Source organism: Microcaecilia unicolor, chromosome 1 (genome assembly GCF_901765095.1).
Source record: "Microcaecilia unicolor chromosome 1, aMicUni1.1, whole genome shotgun sequence".
Lineage (NCBI taxonomy): Eukaryota > Metazoa > Chordata > Amphibia > Gymnophiona > Siphonopidae > Microcaecilia > Microcaecilia unicolor.
The window spans coordinates 245933266-245955576 of NC_044031.1; the positions used below are offsets into that span (position 1 = coordinate 245933266).

Sequence of the window (22311 nt, forward strand, 5' to 3'; positions counted from 1 at the left end):
AGAAGTGTTTTGTTTCCTGCAGAATTTTCAACCTATTTGATTCTAGGCTCTCGTTAATATACAAAGCTACCTCTCCACCAATTCGATCCACCCTATCACTACGATATAATTTGTACTTAACAAGCCAGTGAGCGCCAATAAATGCCACTTAACAAGCAATTATTGATACTAATTGCCATTAATTAGAATTTATGCACACAACCTGCTAGGTGTATTCTGTAAAGTGGTGCGTGTAAATTCTAATGTGTGCTGCCAAAAGGGGGCATGGCCATGGGTGGGCGTTTCGAAAATCTACGCACATAGAACATATCTGCTCAGTGCCTAATTTAGGCGCCAGTATTTACACCAAGTTTTACTTAGCATAAATGGACGCCCATAGAGTTAGGCACAAGCATGGCCACTAGGCATATTATATAAACTGTGCTTAAATCTAGGTGAGGTTAACAGAATACGCTTAGGTGGAAATATTTTTGTTGCTGACTCCACCCACAGACTGTCCCAGCAGTAATCACACAGTGCCACAGCAGTCAGAGGGGATATTAAGCAGTACTGTGTGGTTAAGTGCCACAGAATATCTAGGGACAGCCTGTTGAGCTGGATTTAAGCAGCCAGAAACCTCTCCTGCCTGCTTAAACACCATTGAATATTGACTCCCTATATTTTTTCTGAGGGTGAAGTGTTTAAAAGGCTGGTGAGGAGTTCCTTGGAACTGGTGAACATTTTTAGAATTAACTCTGTGTAATTCATCATTCTGCCTGATACTAATACACTCTGTCAATAAACATATTTCCTCACGCAGTACGACGCCATACAGATCGTTTAACTAGTTCCATATCGCCACCTACCTACAACCTGCATAATCACAGAGATTCTTACTTTTACCATTGTCAATTTCAGTGCCATTAATTAAAAGAAATATCACATTTCCCCTGTATACATGCTTGACTCTTGAAAAACTGAGACTTAACCCTCATTTTCAGTCCTCTAAAGGGTTCAAATGAAATCAACAGCAATCTACTCTGTATATGTTTGCTGGAATTCATTCATTTCTAGGTATTACGTTCATGAGGCAGTCTGTGTTTCATCAATTATTGTAGGGCCTGATATTAAAAAAAAAAAAAAGATGAACTCCTAAATTTAAGAGCCTAAGGGGCCCTTTTATTAAGCTGCGCTAAAATGTGCCCAGTGTGGGTCTTTCCTGCATGCTGCCACTTTTAGTGCAGCAGTAAAATGACCAATTTCCCATAATTCCCATTAATGGCCGTGCACTAATTTTCCCATTAGCACATGATCATTAGTGCATGAGCACTTACCAACACCTATTTTCTAGGCAGTATGGGCTTATGCGCTAACCATATGGTAATCGGTTAGCATGCAGTGATGTAGCTCTGCTAACCGATTAGCGCAGTACACACCTACTCTCCATCCTCCCAGACACGCCCCTGTGCTAAAAAACAAGATCTGTTTTTTAGTGTAAGGGAAGCACGTGCCAATTCCAAATCTACCGCGGGATGCCTAAGCGCATGTTTTAATACTTAATTCAGCTTAGTCAAAGGGCCTCTAAGTTAGGTGCCTAAATCTGTCCCTGTCACGTTTGTGGCCGTGACCACCCTCATACTTACCCTGTTTCTGGGAGTCAGTGGCTGTGCTGGCTTCTGCTTGTCTCTGTGTCTGTCTCTGTCTTAGTTTCTCTCTGGCTCTGTGTGCTGATTGCCCTACTGAACCTCACCTGTGTGGGCTATGCCTCTTCCAAGATGGCTGCCGCCTCTTCCTCCTTGCCAGTTTCCAAGATGGCTCCCGCTGTTCCTTCCTATGGAATGACTGCTTTGTGTGTCAAGCCTCTGTTTGGTTGCAAGGTGATTGCTGCAGCTGTGGCTCTGGTCTTGATGGGCTTTATTAGTCACCTGAAGACTACAGTCCTGGCCTTTGCATTGCCATTTCCTCCGCAGTGCCTTAGGTCCCGAGGTTAGTGTGCTGTTAGCACTGTTTGCTTTCCTTGTCTTTTCTTGTGGGCTTCCAGCCCTTCTGTGTTTATTGCTCTGTGGGTTTTCAGCCCTTCTGAGTTTATCGCTTTGTGGGTTTCCAGCCCTTCTGTATTTATTGCGCTGTGGGTTTTCAGCCCTTCTGTGTTTATCGCTTGTGGGTTTCCAGCCCTTCTGTGTTTTGCTCTGTAGGTTCCCTGCCCTTCTGTGTTTATTGTTCTGTGGGCTTCCTACTCTTCTGTGTTATTTGTTCTGTGGGTCTCCTACCCTTCTGTGGGTTTTCAGCCCTTCTGTGTTTATCGCTTTGTGGGTTTCCAGCCCTTCTGTATTTATTGCGCTGTGGGTTTTCAGCCCTTCTGTGTTAATCGCTTGTGGGTTTCCAGCCCTTCTGTGTTTTGCTCTGTAGGTTCCCTGCCCTTCTGTGTTTATTGCGCTGTGGGTGTTCAGCCCTTCTGTGGTTATCGCTTTGTGGGTTTCCAGCCCTTCTGTATTTATTGCGCTGTGGGTTTTCTGCCCTTCTGTGTTTATCGCTTTGTGGGTTTCCAGCCCTTCTGTGTTTATTGCTCTGTAGGTTCCCTGCCCTTCTGTGTTCTTGCTCTGTGGGTTTCCAGCCCTTCTGTGACCATTGCTTTGAACCTACCTATTGCCAGAACCCGGACATTCCCTGCCTGTCTGCCTTGCCATCGCCTAGGGGCCAGGGGGCACTCCTGGACCTTCATTCCTGCGGTTCCTGTAAGTCCTACCGGCTGCCAGAACCTGAGGGCTCAACCCGAGGGGGAAGGCAGTCAAGTGTAGGTGAAGCCTAGGTCCAGTGTGTCCAGTCCAGCGGGCCCCACTCCAGTGCGCACCCGTCCGGTGCGTTCCAGTTCTGAGTATTCCGGTGTAGAACTCCAGTCCAGGGTTCCGGTCCAGTTTTGTCTCATCTCTACCTTGGAGGTGATCTTGCCTGCCACTGCCGCTCCACGGTAGTGGCCCATGGGCTCACGAACCCAGTGCTCTCGGGGGAGAAGCCTGACAGTCCCTATTTTCAATCAGACACAGAAGCCAACATTTTCTGCAGAAAATTGTCCTAAATGTAGGAACTTGAAAGTTATGCCCCTAATTTAGACTTGCCTAAACAAAGTATCAGAATGATTACAGAAGCAGAGGATTATTCTGAACCCGTAAAAGATGACAGCATGTTGGATCACAGGTCACGCCCATCCCTTCAATTACTCCCATTCTGTTTTGTACCCCGATCCTCCCGGTGAGTCAATTTAAATACATGGGAGTCATTTTGGACTCAAAATTAAGCTTCTCACCACAGATTTCATCAGCAAATTAGATCTGTTCAAGCCTTTTTAGACTTTAACTTACTACATACTTTGTATCATGCGTTCATAGAGTCATGATTGGACTACTATAATATTGTCTATGCAGGTCTTCTGAAATTAGAAATAAAGCATCTACAAACATTCCAGAATGCAGCAGCTTGAGTTTTATGCCTCACTAGAAAAAGTGACCACATTACTCCACTCTTTAAAAAGTTGCACTGGCTCCAAGTAAGTTATAGAATCCAGTTCAAAATACTTGCATTGACATTCAAGGCATTCTGTACTGGTTTACCGGACTATCTGTCTAACTAATGATTCCATATGCCCCCCCCCCCCCCCCCCGTCTACTTCGCTCTATTAATTACCATAGGCTCATTCTACCTAATCCATTCCAGGCCTACTAGGAGACTATTGGGCTTATAGAAAAACATCTAAAAAGTGACATAAATCTGCATTTGGACGTTTTTATCACAAAAACGTCCAAATTAGTATTTTCAAAACTAATGTTTAGACATTTTTCTATGAAGTACCTCAGAAGAGTGGAGGAGTGGCCTAGTGGTTAGGGTGGTGGACTTTGGTCCTGAGGAACTGAGTTTGATTCCCACTTCAGGCACAGGCAGCTCCTTGTGACTGGGCAAGTCACTTAACCCTCCATTGCCCCATGTAAGCCACATTGAGCCTGCCATGAGTGGGAAAGCACAGGGTACAAATGTAACAAAAAAAAAAAAAGAAGTACATTCAAATGTCAAGGGGACATGTCAGGGGCATGTTAACAATGGAATCTGGGCATTCCTAACACTGCCATAATGGAACAAAACAAAAACATACAGGGTTATAAATTGGATGTTTTGGTCTAGATGAAGCCCAGGCAAAACGGGACCTGTCGGGGTCGGAGAAGATATAAAATATGCAGGTAAGTGATTGATTGACTGTGCTCAGCACATGAGTGCTTTAAAGGCATAGGACAGCGTCCTCTAAGTACTAAAAAGCATTAGAATGAAGAAAGACAAGGAAAACCCTTCCCTCATTATTCAATACCTTCTCTGTGAAATAGTAGTAATAAAAAAGGCAAGTTCATTTTATAATACACCACTGCATTCCACAAAGCAAAAGAGCAAGTTCCCACATGCATCTTTTTTTCTTTTGATGTAGGCACAGGGAAAAAAAAGATTTTAAATGCTCCCAGGTTCTAATTCATGTTTAATGTGGGATAAATGCCATAAATAAGTAAATAGATAGATAGAAACTCTGAAGTGAGCGCCTTATTCTTAAAATATTCTGTCTATTTAGTGTCCCTTTACCAGGAGAAAAAACATCTCTGCACAAACGCACGAATATAACAGTACTAACGTGTCCCTTTAACCAGCCCCTCCAAATGACACACTGATTACGATTTATAACAAATTACTACTCTACCTATAAAACGTTATTCTGTTGTTGCACTTCCTTTGTGTACAATCTGTATGCACAAGCTGGTATGTTTGAAAATCTAAATGAGATTTAAATGAAAATTCCACCAACAACTAAAGAAAGACACGTGGATGCAGCAGCTCATTGGTTTGCTTGCTTGTTTTGAGTACGCAGGGATCCGGCTGCATGAGGAAAGGGAAACAGATGCTACCTTGTTTTTTTTTTTTTTACATTACTCTCCCCTCCCACCCACATACATATTCTATTCCTCCTCCCCCACTCCTCCAAGCCGCAGGGTGCCCTCCCAACACATACCTGAAGCCACCCTGGTGGTATAGTTTGATTTCTTCGGGTCAGGAAAGATCTGCAGTCTTTTCTGCCCCGGCTGCCACTGACCCTCTTTTCTGCCGCATATTCATTAAAATGGCTGCTGAGACTTCCAACGGCGGCCTCATAAGACTTCAGCAGAAATCTTGTGAGGCCGCCGCTGGAAGCCTCGGCAGCCATTTTTAAAAAGCGATGTGGCAGCAAGAAGGTCAGTGGCAGTGGGCAGGAAAGACTGAGGATCTTTCCTGCCCTGAAGAATCCACTAGACCACCAGGGTGGCTTCAGGTATGTGCTGGGAGGGCACCCTGGCGCTCGGAAGAAGAGAGGCAAAGTTTAGATTGCTATTTATTCCCTCTGCTCCCGTGCACCTCTCTAAACAGAAGACGGAAATAGCAGGGAGCGGGAGGGAGATGTCAAGGCTGCTTTGGGGCCCCTGGGAGTGCGTGGCCCTGTGTGACTGCCCCTGCCATTCCTGCCTAAGACCAGCCCCGAGAACCTAGGTATCCTTTTTCCCAGACAGAATCACATATGCGAAATACAGCCAGTTTGGGATTCAGCTCTTTACAAGTGCACACTTATTTTCAGTTTATCATTAATTGAAAGTTTTTTTTTCTGTTTCTATATCTTTCTTTGGTGGAACCAGTATCATCACATAAATAGAGATTCCCTTTGAAATTTAGGCTGGAGAAGTCCAGGGCTACAAATGTGGTAAGGTACATAACCACATAGAAGGAACTTCTCAGTGTGGAAAAGTTATCCAGGTAACTAATTAGCTGGCCAAATTCCTTTGAAAACTGTCCTAGTTCTTCCTCATGTGCATTTGATAGTGGGCATTTGGGTCGTTAATGTGCAATAAACAAGGTCAGTGTGCACTAAATTGATTTTGTGCATATTAATTTATGAATTAATGCATTCATTAGCATGCATTAAACAGTTTTAAATATTTATTAAAATAAATGTGTGAAACAAACAAAAAATAAATAAATCTGAAAATCAGGACAAAAGGCCAGATGAACCGAAAACAAAAATTGTTTTCCCTTTGCATATCCCTACTGGCACTGCTCTGTCTTAAGTCCTTTCAGAGCCACCAAGGAAAGCTCAATATTATTTTCTGTTGATTTTTTCCATTTGTGAATCCTTTTTGTCACCTCAGTTTTCTAGATTTATTCCTTGGACACTTTTAAGGGTAATTCTATAGAGGTATACTTATTTTTAGTTGCCAAGAACACACCTAGTTGAAGCCACTGAATAAAAGTAGGCAGTTACTTTTCCTTATAGAATACCACTGTAATAGGTCAAACATGCACTCGTATTGTAGGCGCAACCAATGACACCAGCCATAGAGCTGGCATGAATGGTCACATCCAGATTGTTAAAGGATGCACAGAGATTATAACATTTTATATTCTACGCATGTAAATGTGTGCCCTGCCCAAACTCTTCTGACTAAACTGGAATTCATGTCTGATTTCAGGGAGAGAAAACTAACAACTTATAGCAGCAGCTTCAGAGAGCATTTTCCATCTCACAGATAGGCTGCAGAGAATACCTTCTCCTGCTTTAGACTTAGCCTGGCCTCAGAATGACATCATTAGTATTTCTCCTATCAAACTGAGCTCTCTTTTTCATCAAGCACTGCCATTTCCTCCCCTCACCCTCCCTCAGACAGTTTGAACTTTGTGGGTGTGGCTTGGATCTCTTTCAGGGAGAGAAAACTAACAACTTATAGCAGCAGCTTCAGAGAGCATTTTCCATCTCACAGATAGGCTGCAGAGAATACCTTCTCCTGCTTTAGACTTAGTTCCGCCCACCCTACCCCTCTACCCACCCACCCCTAGAGTGACATGTCTTATATAACCTCCCTATCAACCCACTCATTACTTTACCTCACCCATTTCTATTCTTCTATCACCTTCTCCCACTAATCCAACCAGAGTTACACCTAATCACACTGACCACCCTTCAACATCTTCAGTCCTTCTGTGACTGTTCTCTTGTGCTTGACTGCTTAAATATTTTAAATTTAAATGCTTTACTTTTTGTCTATTAGATTGTAAGCTCTTTGAGCAGGGACTGTCTTTCTTCTGTGTTTGTACAGCGCTGCATACACTTTGTACCGCTCTAGAAATGTTAAATAGTAGTAGATTTGGAAATCATTAGGCTTAATCATAGTTTAGTTTTTTCAATAATGTGATATGCTGCCTTTCAAGCCAAATGTATAGCAATGTGGTTTATATTATGTACAAGGCACAAATGAAATCAAATGACAATATGGTAATTTATGGTATATAAGAAAGAAAAAAAAAGGTGAAAATGAACTACAACAGAGAGGAATGCTATGAGGAGAGAAAAAGAGACAAAATGTCAGCCCTGCTCCCTAGATCCAACCCTGGTTATGCCTAATCTCATGACTCTCCAAATACCTCTTTGAAAAGTAAGGTCTTCAAAACCATTTTAACCCAGGCTGAATTATACTTTTCTTCTTAGATGAGCTGGTAGGGTGGTGATATGATGAATAATTAATTGTAATGATTCCTTCATGGTAATACTTGCCTTGTCACTGATAGATACTGCTCCCTTAGACATGTTGTTTCCACGCTGTGTATTTCAGCTGTCACACATTTGCTATACTTCCAGTGCACTGATGGAATGATCCTCTTGTACAGTATCACTTTAATTGATCAATTGTAGCAGATCTTTAATAGACCTGATGGAATGAATTGCTTTAGCTCCAAATCGTGCATTTATCATCCTGTAGAGTGTACCAGCTGTTAACTGTCCATGCAGTGGTGGTTTCATTTTTCTCTTCTGCACAGAGCCCTGCTTTCTTTGTCTACTTCTCAAAGCTTCATTGACTTTAATATGACATTATTTATTTTGAAGCTAGTGCCTCTTCTGTCATGGCAGTTCTTTGACTTTTAGATGATTCACAATCTATTTCAGAAATTTCTATCCAATTTCATGAAATAGCTTCCAGCAAAATACATTCCTAAATGCCTTTAAAACATAACAATGCAGCAAATAGAACACAGCATTTCTCTGTTATGTATTTATTCATTTGTATGCATTTATATATTGCTTTCATTCCCACAAGACCCTAGGTGGCTCACGATATGCTTAGCAAGTAATACAGTCCATGTGCATTAAAAAAAAAATCACATCACATCAACCAACTTCATATAAACATTAATAAAGCCAGTGGGTCCCAAACATGCCCTGAGGGAACCCAGCCAGTCAGGTTTTCAGGGTATCTGCCCTGAATTTCATGAGTTAGATTTGTATGCAATGGAGGCAGTGTATGCAAATCTAACTCATTAATATTCATTGTAGATATCCTGCAAGCCTGATTGGCTGGGGTTCCCCCAGGACAGGTTTGGTAACCACTGACTACGCATTAGAAATCAGCTTAGGTATCAAACATCCCTGGACTTAATTTCTCAGGGAACAGCCTTGAACCTAATTCCTCCACTTCTTTTCAGGCTCCAGGGCAACTCCAACTCCTCATTTCCAGGCAGCCTGAAGGGAGAAGGAGGGGAGGGAGTGAACCTGGAGCACAGCAGAAAGTCACTGCTCCCTAATAGAGCTTCTCTTCTCCTGTTGTTCCTGCACTTGTCAATTCCAGCCCCCCAGTTCCACTCTTTTTTTTCTCTACAAATTTAGCCCTGAAACACCAGCACAGCAGAGTAAAACATTCTGCATTATTCAATTTTGTTCGAATACTAAGGTTTTTAAACATTTCCTAAACCTCAAGTATTTGCTTAAAATCTCAAATATACAGGAAGTAAATTCCAACTTCTAGGAGCACAGAATACAAGGGCCCTGTTTCCCCCCTCCAGCAGTTTCTCTTGCAAAGAACACTAAAGAACACAGAATCCTCCCTGGCTTATACTTGTTAAGATTCTCTCTCAGGTATCATTTATTTATTTATTTGTTGCATTTGTATCCCACATTTTCCCACCAACCAGTGCAATTCCTAGAGAACAGGACGACCAGGGTCATACAATTTCAAACCAGCACTACCCAGCAGTGGTAGAGGCAGTCCGCCCCAGGTGCAGGCAGCAAGGGGGTGTGCTGAGCAGGCACGCAGCTGTCGGCTCTGCTGATCCCCTGCCCCCTCTAATGTCAAGGTCTTGTTCCAGGACAGGGGGCTGGCAGTGCCCACAGCTGCATGACTGCTCAGTGCAACCCCTTGCTCAGAGGAGGATGGTGCTCTGTCCTGGGGGGGGGGGGGGGGTGTACTCCACCCTGGGTGGCAATCAAAGTAGGTATGCCACTGGTACCCAAGCAGTTGTATTTTACAGTTAGATTTAAGAACCTGTTTTCTAAAGTGTGGTAAGGTTTTGCATTCAACATTCATTCATGCTAGTGTTACTAAGTGTAGGTTTTGTCCTTATGCCCTTTCAGGGGTGGAATTAGACTGTAATCAATATGGGGGGATAATCACCAAAGGGACAATTCTGCAGTTTGGTGCCTCTAGTTAGGCTCTCCGATGCTTTGCGCTGAGCACCATTTCTAAAGCAAGATGCCAGTATAGAATACTTATATATTAAACCTCCCCAGAGTCTTTGGTAGAAATAACCCTCAATACCACAAAACCAAAAACTGAATATTAATGGTATAGGCTAATAGCACCCAGCTGGTAAAAGCACACGTAAATGAAGTTCTTTATTTAAATATGTAGCGTAAATATCCACATGCTCCTGAACAAAAACAATTATTTGAAAGAGAGCCCTCAGAACAAACCACCACTTTTAAGGCAATATCATTTGTTTTTTTGCCCGGTAAAATAGCTCATATTTCATAGGGCTATCTCTTATATGTGCAAGTACGTGCTATTGCCACAATTACAGAAGTGCTAACAAAATAATAAACAGTGCTCATAAAAATATGTGAACTTATCTTTAGACGCTTCTTTAGTTAATTCTGTCTTTCTTTCTTTTTTACTTGCTGTAATGGAGCACCTCCGTTCGACTCTCAGTCTCACAAATATAAGTCCATTAGGCTTCCCCTTGTCACGCCCAACACCGCGGGTTTCAACGCTTTCTTCAGGGACTCGGGTTAAACGCCATATCAATCTTTTTGTATAGCAAATTGCTGTCAACTGAGACCAAGTCACCATAGGCTCTTTAATGCTAGCATAATACTAGCATAAACCCGAATTGGTGTGCTTAAATTTAGGCATGGCCATTTATGCCAGCTCTATGACAGGCATAATTGGGCATAAGTGCCCCTTGCAAATTGTGTAACTTTTAGTATTCTGTAAGTTTTGCATATAAGTTGGAGACATGCTCATGCCCCTCCTATGCTTTGCTCCACTGTTCCCTCTAAGCTAAGTGAGAGTCCTCCACCCACAGTCCAGCCAATGGGAGGTGCTGTTTCACTATCACATTTTCAATAGTGAGGCACAGGCAAGCTCTGCAGGACTCCAGGGAACCTGCCTGCCCCTAGCCATTGAAAATACAGTATTGAAGCATCACCCCCACAGTGCTGTGTCCACATTTGCAATTACACACTATCACATTATGAGGGGGAATTCTATAAATGGCATTGGAGCTGGTATTCTGCTGAGGTGTTATATGTGTAGAGATAGATAGATAGGTAGACAGATAGATAGATAGATATTTGTCTTCATGCATTTGGACATAGAATGACCAAAGGCAAAAACACTTTGCAGCGAGCCACTACTTTTTTCAGCTGTTTTTCTTCAAGCTGAAGAGCCCTAACCTCATATGAGAATTATTCCATTACCTTAATCATTTGATCGCCCTTCTCTGAACTTTTTTTAACTCCACTATAGATTTAATGAGATTTAGTGACCAGAACTGCACACAGCATTCAAGATACAGTCATGCAGTCGCACCATGGAGCGAGACAGAAGCATTATGATATTCTGGGGGGGGACACGTTGTGTTAAGGCTATAAGTCATGTTATTTGCCCCTTAATTCATGTTAAAAGGAAACTAATCTGATTTAAATTACCATAATACAGTGATAACTAAGGTGCAACAGGCTACATAGTAATGAGATGCATAACATGCAAATGCATGTAGAGTTTCAAGTTTTATTTATACTTAATATACTGCATATCAAAGTCATGTATATGGTTTACTATTATAAAATTAAATATATATATTTTAAAAAGCACACCATTTTATTAAAATAGTAAAAGGATAGTTCTCCGAGGGCAAGCAGGCCCAGTTGTATTCTCATATGTGAGTGATGTCATCTGACAGAGCCCCATACGGACGCTGACTGGCCTGTAGATGTTTCAAGAAAATTCTAGTAGCACATATGCAGGTGTCTTCTCATCCAACGCGCGAGTATGGGTCCCTACCCTCTGTTTTCTGTCGAATAACCAATTCCTAATCCATACCAGAACCTTGCCTTCTATCCCATGACTCTTTAATTTTCTCAGGAGTCTCTCATGAGAAACTTTATCAAAAGCTTTCTGAAAATCTAGATACACTATATCAACTGGCTTACCTTTATCAGCATGTTTATTCACCCCTTTAAAGAAATGAAGCGAATTGGTGAGGCCAGACTTCCCCTGGCTGAACCCATGCTGACTCTGTTCCATTAAACCATGTATGTCTATCCACCTTATAATTGAAAGAGAAAAATGCCTAGATTTCGACCCAAATCGGGAGATAGACGTTTATCTCACAAAAACGAATAAATCGGTATAATGGAAAGTCGATTTTGGACGTTTTCAACTGCACTCCATCGCGGAAGCGTACAAAGTTGACGGGGGCGTGTCGGAGGCGTGGTGAAGGCGGAACTGGGGCGTGGTTATCGGCCAAGGAGAGATGGGCGCCTTTCGCCGATAATGGGAAAAAAGTATGCGTTTGTAGCTAGAATTTAGGGCACTTTTCCTGGACCCTGTTTTTTCACGAATAAGGCCCCAAAAAGTGCCCTAAATGACCAGATTACCCCCAGAGGGAATCGGGGATGACCTCCCCTGACTCCCCCAGTGGTCACTAACCCCCTCCCACCACAAAACATGATGTTTCACAACTTTTTATTTTCACCCTCAAATGTCATACCCACCTCCCTGGCAGCAGTATGCAGGTCCCTGGAGCAGTTATTAGGGGGTGCAGTGGACTTCAGGCAGGTGGACCCAGGCCCATCCCTCCCCTACCTGTTACAAATGTGCTGCTTAATGCTTATTAGTCGTCCAGTACATGTAGATCTCATTCATCTTCTTCCGTAAAGACCAAAGCAAATAATTCATTCAGTTTCTATGCCATGGCCTTATCCTCCCTGAGCGCTCTTTTGCTCCTTCATGATCTAACAGTCCCACGGATTCCCTCACAGGCTTTCTGCTTCTGATGTACCTGAAAAAGTTGTCACTGTGAGTTTTTGCCTCTACGGCAATTTTCTCTTCATATTCTCTTTTAGCCTTCTTTATTAATGCTTTGCATCTGACTTGCTAGTGCTTATGTTGCTTCTTATTTTTGTCATTTGGGTCCTTTTTTCATTATTTGAAGGACAATCTTTTGGCTGAAATAACCTCTTTTACTTCACCTTTTAACCATGCTGGCTGTCGTTTTCTCTTCTTTCCATCTTTGCAAATACGTCGAATGCATCTGGTCTGTGCTTCCAGGATGTTATTTTTGAATAACGTCCATGCCTGATTTAGTGTCCTAACCTTGGCAGCCGATCATTTTAGGTTCTTTTTAACCATTTTCCTCATTTTATTATAGTCACTCTTTCAAAAATTAAATGCAGCTACAGTAGATTTTTTTTTTCATTTATAAAGTTTAACACTACTTTCCAAGCAATTCCACTTGTTACAATTCCAGTCCACAATATCAGGATCCAAGAGCTAACTAGAGGAAAAAATAAGAAAACATTAAAGGCAATAATATACCCTAGGTTCATGGGCTAGATACTAATTAAATGAAAAGTTCATCTTAATCCCCTGTAGTTCTCTTAGTTGCTAGAAAGGCTGACCGGTGAGAAGGTTCAAAGAAAACATATTTAAGAGTTTTATATCTAATAATACGTTTACATGGATACCTTAAAAAATATTTCCACCTATTTGAAGAACTCCAGGTTTTAATAACAGAAACTGCTTACTTCTATGTTGAGTGTCTCTCTATACATCTGGGAAAATTTGAATCTTAAAGCCTAGAAATAATTTTTCTCTATTTTTGAAAAACATTTTCAACAACCATTGTTTATCAGGAGATAATGCCACAGAAACCACCAATATGCTGGGGTGGCTATTTCTGAATCCGAGAAATTCAATATGGCTGAAACATCTAAGGAGGCTTGTTGCTGTTCCTCTACTTTCCTCGGTAGGTAATAAACTTGTGAGAAAGGAGGAAATTTCTCCTCCGGTATAGCCAAAGTTTCCTTCATATAACGCTTTACCATTTCCAGGGGTGTAACTGTGAAAACCCTTGGAAAATTTAAGAAGCGATGATTATTACTCCTTGCAAAGTTTTCAACAGTCTCACATTTGTTTCTCAAATTAGATAGATCTTTAACAAATAAAGTATGTAAATTCTGAACATTTACGAAATCCTTATTAATTTGATCCACACGAGAAGACAATTCCTTCGCCTCTGTTTCAATTTTCTCTACCCTCAATACTATTTTGGAAAGTGTTTGAGTAAGAACAGCAGTTTGTGAATACAAAGTCTTTCCCAGATCAGAAATCAAAAACCATAGGGAGTCCAACATTACCTCAATAGACATTTTTTGGAGGAAATCAGGCAGAGACATTGTACTCAGAAAATTCACCTGTCAGTTCCCGTTCCAGAACTCCTCGATCCTCCGTCTCATTCATCGCAAGGCTGCCTTATTCAGAGGGAACCACCAACTTCCCCATGTTGTAGTCGAACCTCACTCGAACTGGTGCCCGGTGTAACTCCCCCTGATGGCAATGTCAACTCAGGGAGTGGGGAGCTTGATCCCTACAACTGAGGGGGAGGAGCTTTTCTGTCGGGGCTCAGTGAGATTTCCAGCCCAAGGGACGCTGTCACTTCCTCTTTCACTGATGGCGTCTCCAGCGGGACCACTCCTGGCCTTACTGCTAGACCCATGCATCTACTACTACTACTACTTAGCATTTCTATAGCGCTACAAGGCACATGCAGCGCTGCACAAACATTGAAGAAAGACAGTCCCTGCTCAAAGAGCTTACAATCTAATAGACAAAAAATAAAGTAAGTAAATCAAATCAATTAATGTGTACAGGAAGGAGGAGAGGAGGGTAGGTGGAGGCGAGTGGTTACAAGTGGTTACCAGTCAAAAGCAATGTTAAAGAAGTGGGCTTTCAGTCTAGATTTCAAATGTAGATCCATCGGACCGAAGATAGGAGACTCCAGCGGCTGGGAGTCTTGAGCAGCCGCCTTCCCTCGTCATTTAGGCATTTCTTCAGAGACAAATTTAAGAGGTCAACTGCACCTCAGGTGCATGCCGCCATTTTGGATCCCACTCAGCGCTCTACAGTAGATTTCTTTTGCGGGTTTATCCCAGATAGTAGCTCAAACCTGATCATGTTATGATCACTGTTTCCCAGGGGACCCAACACCGCAAACTCTCGCACTATGCCCTGCACACCATTCTGATTGTTAAGAAGAGTGGTATATCAAGCATTTTAAACTATTTTTATTAAACTATTAAGCAGGTAGAAGAAATCTCCACCCTTCAACAGTCCAATGCGGTCGAACCTGTGACACCATGGGAAAAATAGAAGGGATTCTGTTCCAGGTATTTCCTTGTGTCCATGAAACCAGGGGGATTCCATCCCATCTTAGACCTAAGGGCCCTGGACAAATTCCTGGTCAATGAAAAGATTAGCATAGTTTCCCTGTGCACCCTTCTTTCCATGATTCAGGAAATGATTGGCTATGCTCTCTGGACTTGAAGTATGCCTGTACCCGTATATTGATCCTTCCCAGTCACAGGAAGTATCTCAGATTCCAAGTAGGGAAACACCACTATCGCATTTTGCCTTTTGGCCTTGTGTCAGGTCCCAGGGTATTCAGCAAATGTCTAGCAGTAGTTGCAGTGTCGCTATGCAGACTGGGAGTTTATGTGTTTCCCTACCTGGATTATTGGCTGGTCAAGAGCACATCGCAGTTGAGGGCACAAGAGTCAACGCAGATAACTATTTGGCTGCTGGAGCTACTAGGGTTCATCATGAAGTACTTAAGTCCCATCTTCTCCCAGTACATCAATTGGAGTACATAGGAGCTCTGCGCCATACAGTGCAAGCTAGGGCTTTTCTGTCCCATGTGAGAGTGGATGCCTTGGTAGCAATCACTTCATAGGTTCAAAGCAGCGAACAGATCACAGCTCGGCAAATGTTGAGATTGTTGGGTCACATGGCCTCCACAGTGAATGTCATTCCCATGGCTCATCTCTGTTTGAGAGAGGCCCAATGGATCTTAGCTTCTCAGTGGTCTCAGGCATCTGGGAATCTAGCAGTTGAGATCAAGGTCCTTCCAGAATCGCATCACTTTCTTCTCTGGTGGACAAATTTTCCCAGATGTGGGACTACCATTCCAAATTCCAACTCCTCATAAGGTGCTGACAATAGATGCATCCAACCTGGGACGGGGAGATTATGGGCTTCAAACCCAAGGGAGAAGGTCTGCTCAGGAAACAGATCTCCATATCAACCTCCTTCAGCTGAGTGCCATTTGGAACACTCTAAAGGCTTTCAGAGATCAGTTACAGAACCAAATTATTCTCATCCAAATGGACAATCAGGTTGCAATGTATTATGTGAACAAGCATGGGGTACTGGTTCCTACCCCTTGTGTCAGGAAGTGATAGGGGTCTGGCAGTGGGCCCTCCTCCACAGGATGGTCCTGGGAGCCATGTACCTAACAGGAAAGGACTACCGCCTGGTGGACAGACTGAGCAGGGTAATGCAACCTCATGAGTGATCTCTCAATATGGGTGTAGCTTGCAAGATCTTCCAAGAGTGGGGCACCCCCTCATTGAAACTTTTTGACACTCATCTCAACAACAAAGTTCCCCAGTTCTGTTCCAGGCTCAGGTCACATGACAGACTAGGGTCAGATGCCTTTCTCCTACATTGGGGGAAAGGCCTTCTGTATGCATGTCCTCCAATACCTCTCATAGAGAGGACTTTGCTGAAACTCAAGCAAGATCAGGGAATTCTAATCCTAATTGCCCCTTATTGGCTGAGGCAGATCTAGTTTCCTCTTCTTCTGGAGTTGTCCTCCAAAGAACTATGGAGATTGGAGTTTTTTTTAACCCTTATAATGCAGTATGAGGGATCCTGTCTTCATCTCAGCCTCCAGTCCCTGGTCCTCGTGGCCTAGATGTTGAGAGTGTAGAGTTTGCATCCTTGAATATGCCTGAGGTTGTGTCCAGAATCTTCCTTGCTTTCAGGAAAGATTCTACTAAGAGGTGTATTCTTTTAAGTGGAGGAGGTTTGCCGTCTGGTGTGAGGGCAAGGCCTTAGATCCTCTTACTTGTCTTACACAAAAACTGCTTAAATACCTCCTGTACCTCTCTGAGTTTGGTTTGAAAATAAACTCTGAAGGGGGTTCATCTCAGTGCAATTAGTGCTTACCACCTCCGTGTAGGAGATAAGCCAATCTCTGAACAGCCTCTAGTTGTTCTGTATATGAGATATTTGCTGTTTGCCCCACATCAGACCCCTCATGAGATCTCAACGTTGTTCTCACCCAGCTGACAAAAGCTTCTTTTGAGCCACTTGACTTCTGTCATCTGAAATATCTGACCTGGAAAGTTGTGTTTTTGTTGGTGGTTACTTCAGCTTGCAGAGTCAGTGAGCTTCAGGCCTTAGCAGCTGATCCATCTTACATAAAGTTTCATCACAACAAAGTAGTTCTTTGCACACACTTAATTCCTTCCTAAGATGGTGTCAGAGATCCATCTTAACCAGTCAATTGTTCTGCCAACATATTTCCCAAAACCACATTCCCATCCTGGCGAAAGTGTACTGTGTACCTTAGACTGCATGCAAGCCTTAGCCTTCTCTCTGGAGCAGACTACAGCCCACAGACAGTCAACCCCTTGTTTCTTTTTACCCACATGGGAAGGGGGTAGCCATCAGCAAATGCATAATCTCTAATTGGCTAACAAATCGAATCTCCTTCACATATGTCCATGTGGGCTGACTCTTGAGGGGTCATGTCAAATGCTCATAATGTCAGAGTCCACGGTACATCAGTAGTCCACTTGAGATCAGCCTTCATTGAGATTTGCAAAACTGTGACATGGTCTTCAGTCCATACATTTATATCTCACTACTGCATTGAGTAGGATACCTGACATGACAACCAGGTCAGTCAGATAGTCCTGCAGAATCTGTTTGTTGTCTACAATCCTATCCACCCTCCTTGGCCCAGTTGTCTTATGTTCCAGGCTGCGCCTTCACAACTAGTATGTATATGGTTTCAAGTTAATTGATTTGGGGGCCTCAACATTTCAACTTCCTAGCGTCGTTGTTTTCAGTGAGCCTGTTAGCTAGGGATTCCCATGTATGAGAATACAACTGGGCCTGCTTGTCCTTGGAGAAAGAGAAGTTACTCACCTATGGCAGGTATTTTCTGAGGACAGCAGGCCAGGTATTCTCACATACCCTCCCACCTCCCCTATGAGTTGTATTCCTTTAGATATATTTCCTGACTGAGGGACCCACGCTTGCACTTTAGGCGGGAAGATATCCATGCATGCACAGTGGGATGCTACTAGAATTTTCTTGAAACCTCTATATGCCAGTCAGTGTCTGCACCTGACTTCATCGGATGACGTCACCCACATGTGAGAGTACCTAACATGCTCACTAAAAACAACAACGCTAGGACTAATAGTTCTGCAACCATCTGTACCACAGTCCAGCTAATGCTGCCACCATCACTATGTAAATTCTATGATCCAACTTGATGTGAACACTGCAAGTTTCATTATAGCTGGATAAATAATCCCAGCAAAAACCTGGGGCTATTTTACCATCCCAGAAGTATCAGGCCGCAAAACTGCAGCCCAGTGCTCCCAGGCGAAATCTTAAAAGGGCAAACGACCTTTACAACCACAAAGCTCTTCATGTGGCCACCTTCCCAAAAAACAACCCCCCCATGGTGCCCCCAAATCTAAGCCTACCTCCAAGCTAGATGTGCTGTCCTCCAGGATATAACCTCCCCACCAGAAGGCCTACCCTCAAGTTATGCCCCTGAAATTGGAGGTGCCCTCAATCCCCTCCCCATTGGCTTCCCCAGGCATATCTCAAATCCTGCCTCTCTAATGTGGGTCTGGACAGGAGTGATCTTGACTTGCTCCTGCTCTTACTGGTACTATGATTCAGAATGTTGCCAGCCTCTTTGTTTTACTCTATATCCCTTTCCTAACAATTCCTAAGATTCTGTTTGCTTTTTTGGCTGCTGCACACTGAACAGAAGATTTCATCCTATTGTCCTATCCACAATGACACCTAGATCCCTTTTCCGGGGTGATGAATCTTAGTTTGGAATCTAGCATCATCTGAGTTATCCTTCCCAATCAGCATCACTTTGCACTTGTCAGCATTACGTTTTTCTGGCATTTGGAGGCCCCAGTCTTCCCGAGTCCACCTGCTTTTCTTACAGTCTACATGTGACTTAGCAACTTTGAATAAGTTTCTGTCATCCACAAATATGATCACTTTACTCTTCATTCCCATTTCCAGATCATTTATAAATTTGTAAAAAAGCACCCTAAAGGAAAACTGAAAACTTCCCTCTGACTGAAGACTGTTACATAAAAGTATTTGAGCAGGAAGGTGTATGCACAATAACACAGTATGCACTTCCTCGAGGAGGAGTATCTGGCCTTCGAAATCTAGTCTAAACTATATTGTTAGTCCAATATTTTTTTTTGTTTTGTTTTATTTATGTTTATTAACCTTTAAAGTGGAGGAATGTATTTTGCTTCCATCTGTAAAAGAATGCACTCCTTCTTTATGTTTTGCTTTTTACTGTAATCTTTTCCAAAGAAGATATCATAACATTCTAATTCTCTTTAGCAAGAGAAGGAACATTTGTATTCATTGGGCCCAATATTTAGCTGATGGTGGATGGTGCTTGTGATGTCCGCCGCTGGCATTAAACCCGGATATTCAATGCCAGGCTGTTTCCAGCATTGAATATCTGGGTTTATTTTGGCTGCTAAAAAGTTGTATTCCTATATTCAGCACTAACCTGTTGACTTTATAGGAGTCAAAGATAGACCTGCTAGTTGAGCAGTCAGAGAAGCCTATTTTGACTGCTCAACTTAGCCGGTTTGGAGCTGAATTTGCATGCCTAACTGATTATCTCCCCCTGAATTTCTGTACTTAAAACACTATTTAACAGGCCAGGGGCCATTCCTGACCTGTTAAATAGTTTTGCATATTGAGGGGATTGTGTTTATAGGGCTGTTTCAGATGTGGTCAAGTGCAGTCTTGTAACTTATTTTATTTATTTGGATTTTGCTCACACCTTTTTCAGTAGTAGCTCAAGATGAGTTACATTGAGGTACACTGGATATTTTTGTCCCTGGAGGGCTCACAATCTAATTTTGTACCTGAGACAATAGAGGGTTAAGTGACTTGTCCAAGATCACAAGGAGCAGCAATGGGATTTGAACCAGCCACCTCTACATGTCAAGACTGGTGCTCTAGCCATTAGGCTACCTACTCAGCACTTTACCTATGGAGTACTGTACAATGCTTTTTGCAATGTATTCACATTATATCTTCCACCCTTGTCCCCAGCCTTTACCATTTGCTCTGCTGCTAGGCTCCTCCATCTTTCTGATTTGTTAATGCAATGTTTATAGCTGATAAGAGATGTCCACTGCAGCTGGCACTGGTGGACAATTTACTGTGTCTGGAAAAACACTGCTAAAGTCGAGGCTTTTAGAGGACTTTTAAGGTGATCTTGTTGAATTTTGCCTTAGACTAGGTAGACCAATGTTGTCCGCTACCATTTAGAAGTAATCTTTCCCCTTTTTTTCACTTAACAGATTACGGCACCATTAAAAAAGTGCTCGCCCCCATGAATGAGACATCAGTAGGCTGCTTGTTAGAAGAAATAGAAATCTTCCCAAAACTCCAGTGGGAGCCCATCAGGAGGCTACAGATTCTGCACAGCCAAAGTGTTTTGTTTGTGGGCCTTCAAGAGCACGTGGTCAAGCTCCCTCTGAAGAGATGTCCTTTCTACAAAACCCGCAGGTACCTCATAGACATCTGTTACTTATTATTATTGTACATGACACAAATATAGATTTGTCTGGTATCACTAGAGAATTAGAAGCTTAGGAATTATCAAGAGTATCAGCACAAAATAAAGATTGAACCCAGCAATTTTCTTTTGTGAGTCCACTATAGTCAAATCTAAATTTTCAAGGTTTTGTAGAAATTTGTCTAGCCTTGGTTTAACGTCACCTAAGGCTCCTACAACAGTAGGAATAACCCCACATGGCTTGTTCCAGAGTCTTGCCATTTCTATTGTTAGGTCTTGATACTTTGTTAATTTTCCAGTTCTTTTCTTTAACTCTTGTGTCTCCTGGTGCTTTAATGTTGCTGACAGAGACAGTATTGTTTTTGATTACCGTGATATAAGGCATGTTATGTACCAAATCTCAGTATGTTTTATATTGAAAATCCTATAAAATCATGGCATTTTTATTTTCTGTTATTTTTTGTACATGGTGGTTATACCAATATTTGTTGACTCTAAAGTCATATTCATGCACAAGCTCTGGTAGATCATTGTGGCTACCCTGTCATGAGATTGTTTGTAGTCAGTTTGGGAATTTTGTTACATCAACTAAGCCAGGGCTCAACAAAGGATCTAGGAGCCATATACACTCATGGCTCTATCTCTGCCTCCTCCAACACACACCCACACACCCACACCCATAGATCTGTCAATTACCACCTCATATACCCTCCTGTGGCATACACGTCTCCCCCGCTGGTAGCTGACTCCTAATGATGACTCTCCCCCCCCCCCCCCCCCACCACACACACACCCAAAAAACAAAACAAAAAAAAAAAAAGAATTCTTAATACTGCTCTCCAGGTTTTTATATTCTCCACCTGCACATACCTCCCCATCTCCTGCACCCCAGCACACTGACACCAGTTTTTGCTCCCCCCTCCCTCCGGTAGAACATAAGAATAGCTATACTGGGTCAGACAATGGTCCATCCAGCCCAGTATCCTGCTTCCAACAGTGGCCCATCTAGCTCATAAGTCACAGAAACCCAAATAGTAGCAACATTCCATGCTACCAATCCCAAGACAAGCAGTGCTTTTCCCCATGTCAGTAACAGACTATGGACTTTTCCTCCAGGAACTTGTCCAAACCTTTTTTTTTAAACCCAGATATGCTGTTACCACATCCTCCGGCAATGAGTTCCAGAGCTTCACTATTCTTTGAGTGAAATAATATTTTCTCCTATTTGTTTTAAAAGTATTTTCATGCAATTTCATTGAGTATCCACCACCCTTTCCTTGAAAGAGTATTTCCTCAGATTCCTATTTCCTCTTAACTTTTTCTTATGCCCTCTCTTTCCAGAAGTTTCCTTCATTTGAAAAAGGCTCGCCTCCTGTACATTAACGCCACTGAAGTATTTAACCATCTCTATCATATCCCCTCTCTTCGACCTCTTTTCCAGCCAGGGCCGCCAAGAGGAGGGGGGGGGGGGGGCAAAATTCTGTAATATCACTCACAAAAATGTTAAAAGAGCTGGCTCAAGGACCCACCCCTGTGGTATACCACTTGTAACATCCTTTTCCTCAGATTTATTTATTTATTTGTTGCATTTGTATCCCACATTTTCCCACCTATTTGCAGGCTCAATGTGGCTTACATTATATAGCAATGGCATCACCATTAACAGTGTAAGAGGTTCAGCATATTGTTACAATTAATGTACAAGAATAACAGGTAGGTAGGGTAAATAAAATGATAATACATAACATACAAGTGAGAGTAGGAAAAAATGTAATGTTCAATAATGATAATATGATAAAATAATCAAATCAGAAGGGATCAATATTGGTTGGTTCTGGTATAGATTAGGAAACTCCATTTACCACTACCCTCTTCTCCTTCTGTTTAACCAGTTTTTAACCCAGTCAGCCATTTTAGGTCCCATACCGAGGCATTCAGTTCACTTATTAGTCACCTGTGTGGAACAGTGTCAAAAAGGCTTTGCTAAAATCTAAGTACACCACATCTAGCACCCCTCCCACATCCAACTGTTTGGTCACCCAGTCAAAGAAGTCAATCAGATTTGTC

The 22311-nt window shown here is 42.4% G+C and overlaps 1 protein-coding gene across 3 annotated transcripts in view; it reads left to right on the plus strand.

The window, feature by feature from the left end:
• SEMA5A (semaphorin 5A) overlaps positions 1-22311 on the plus strand; it is a 976513-nt gene that overhangs the window by 660609 nt on the left and 293593 nt on the right. For all 3 annotated transcript variants that reach the window (XM_030205332.1, XM_030205321.1, XM_030205342.1), the window contains one exon: positions 20027-20234. In XM_030205332.1, the coding sequence (XP_030061192.1) occupies positions 20027-20234 (208 nt within the window). The remainder of the gene's footprint in view (positions 1-20026; positions 20235-22311) is intronic.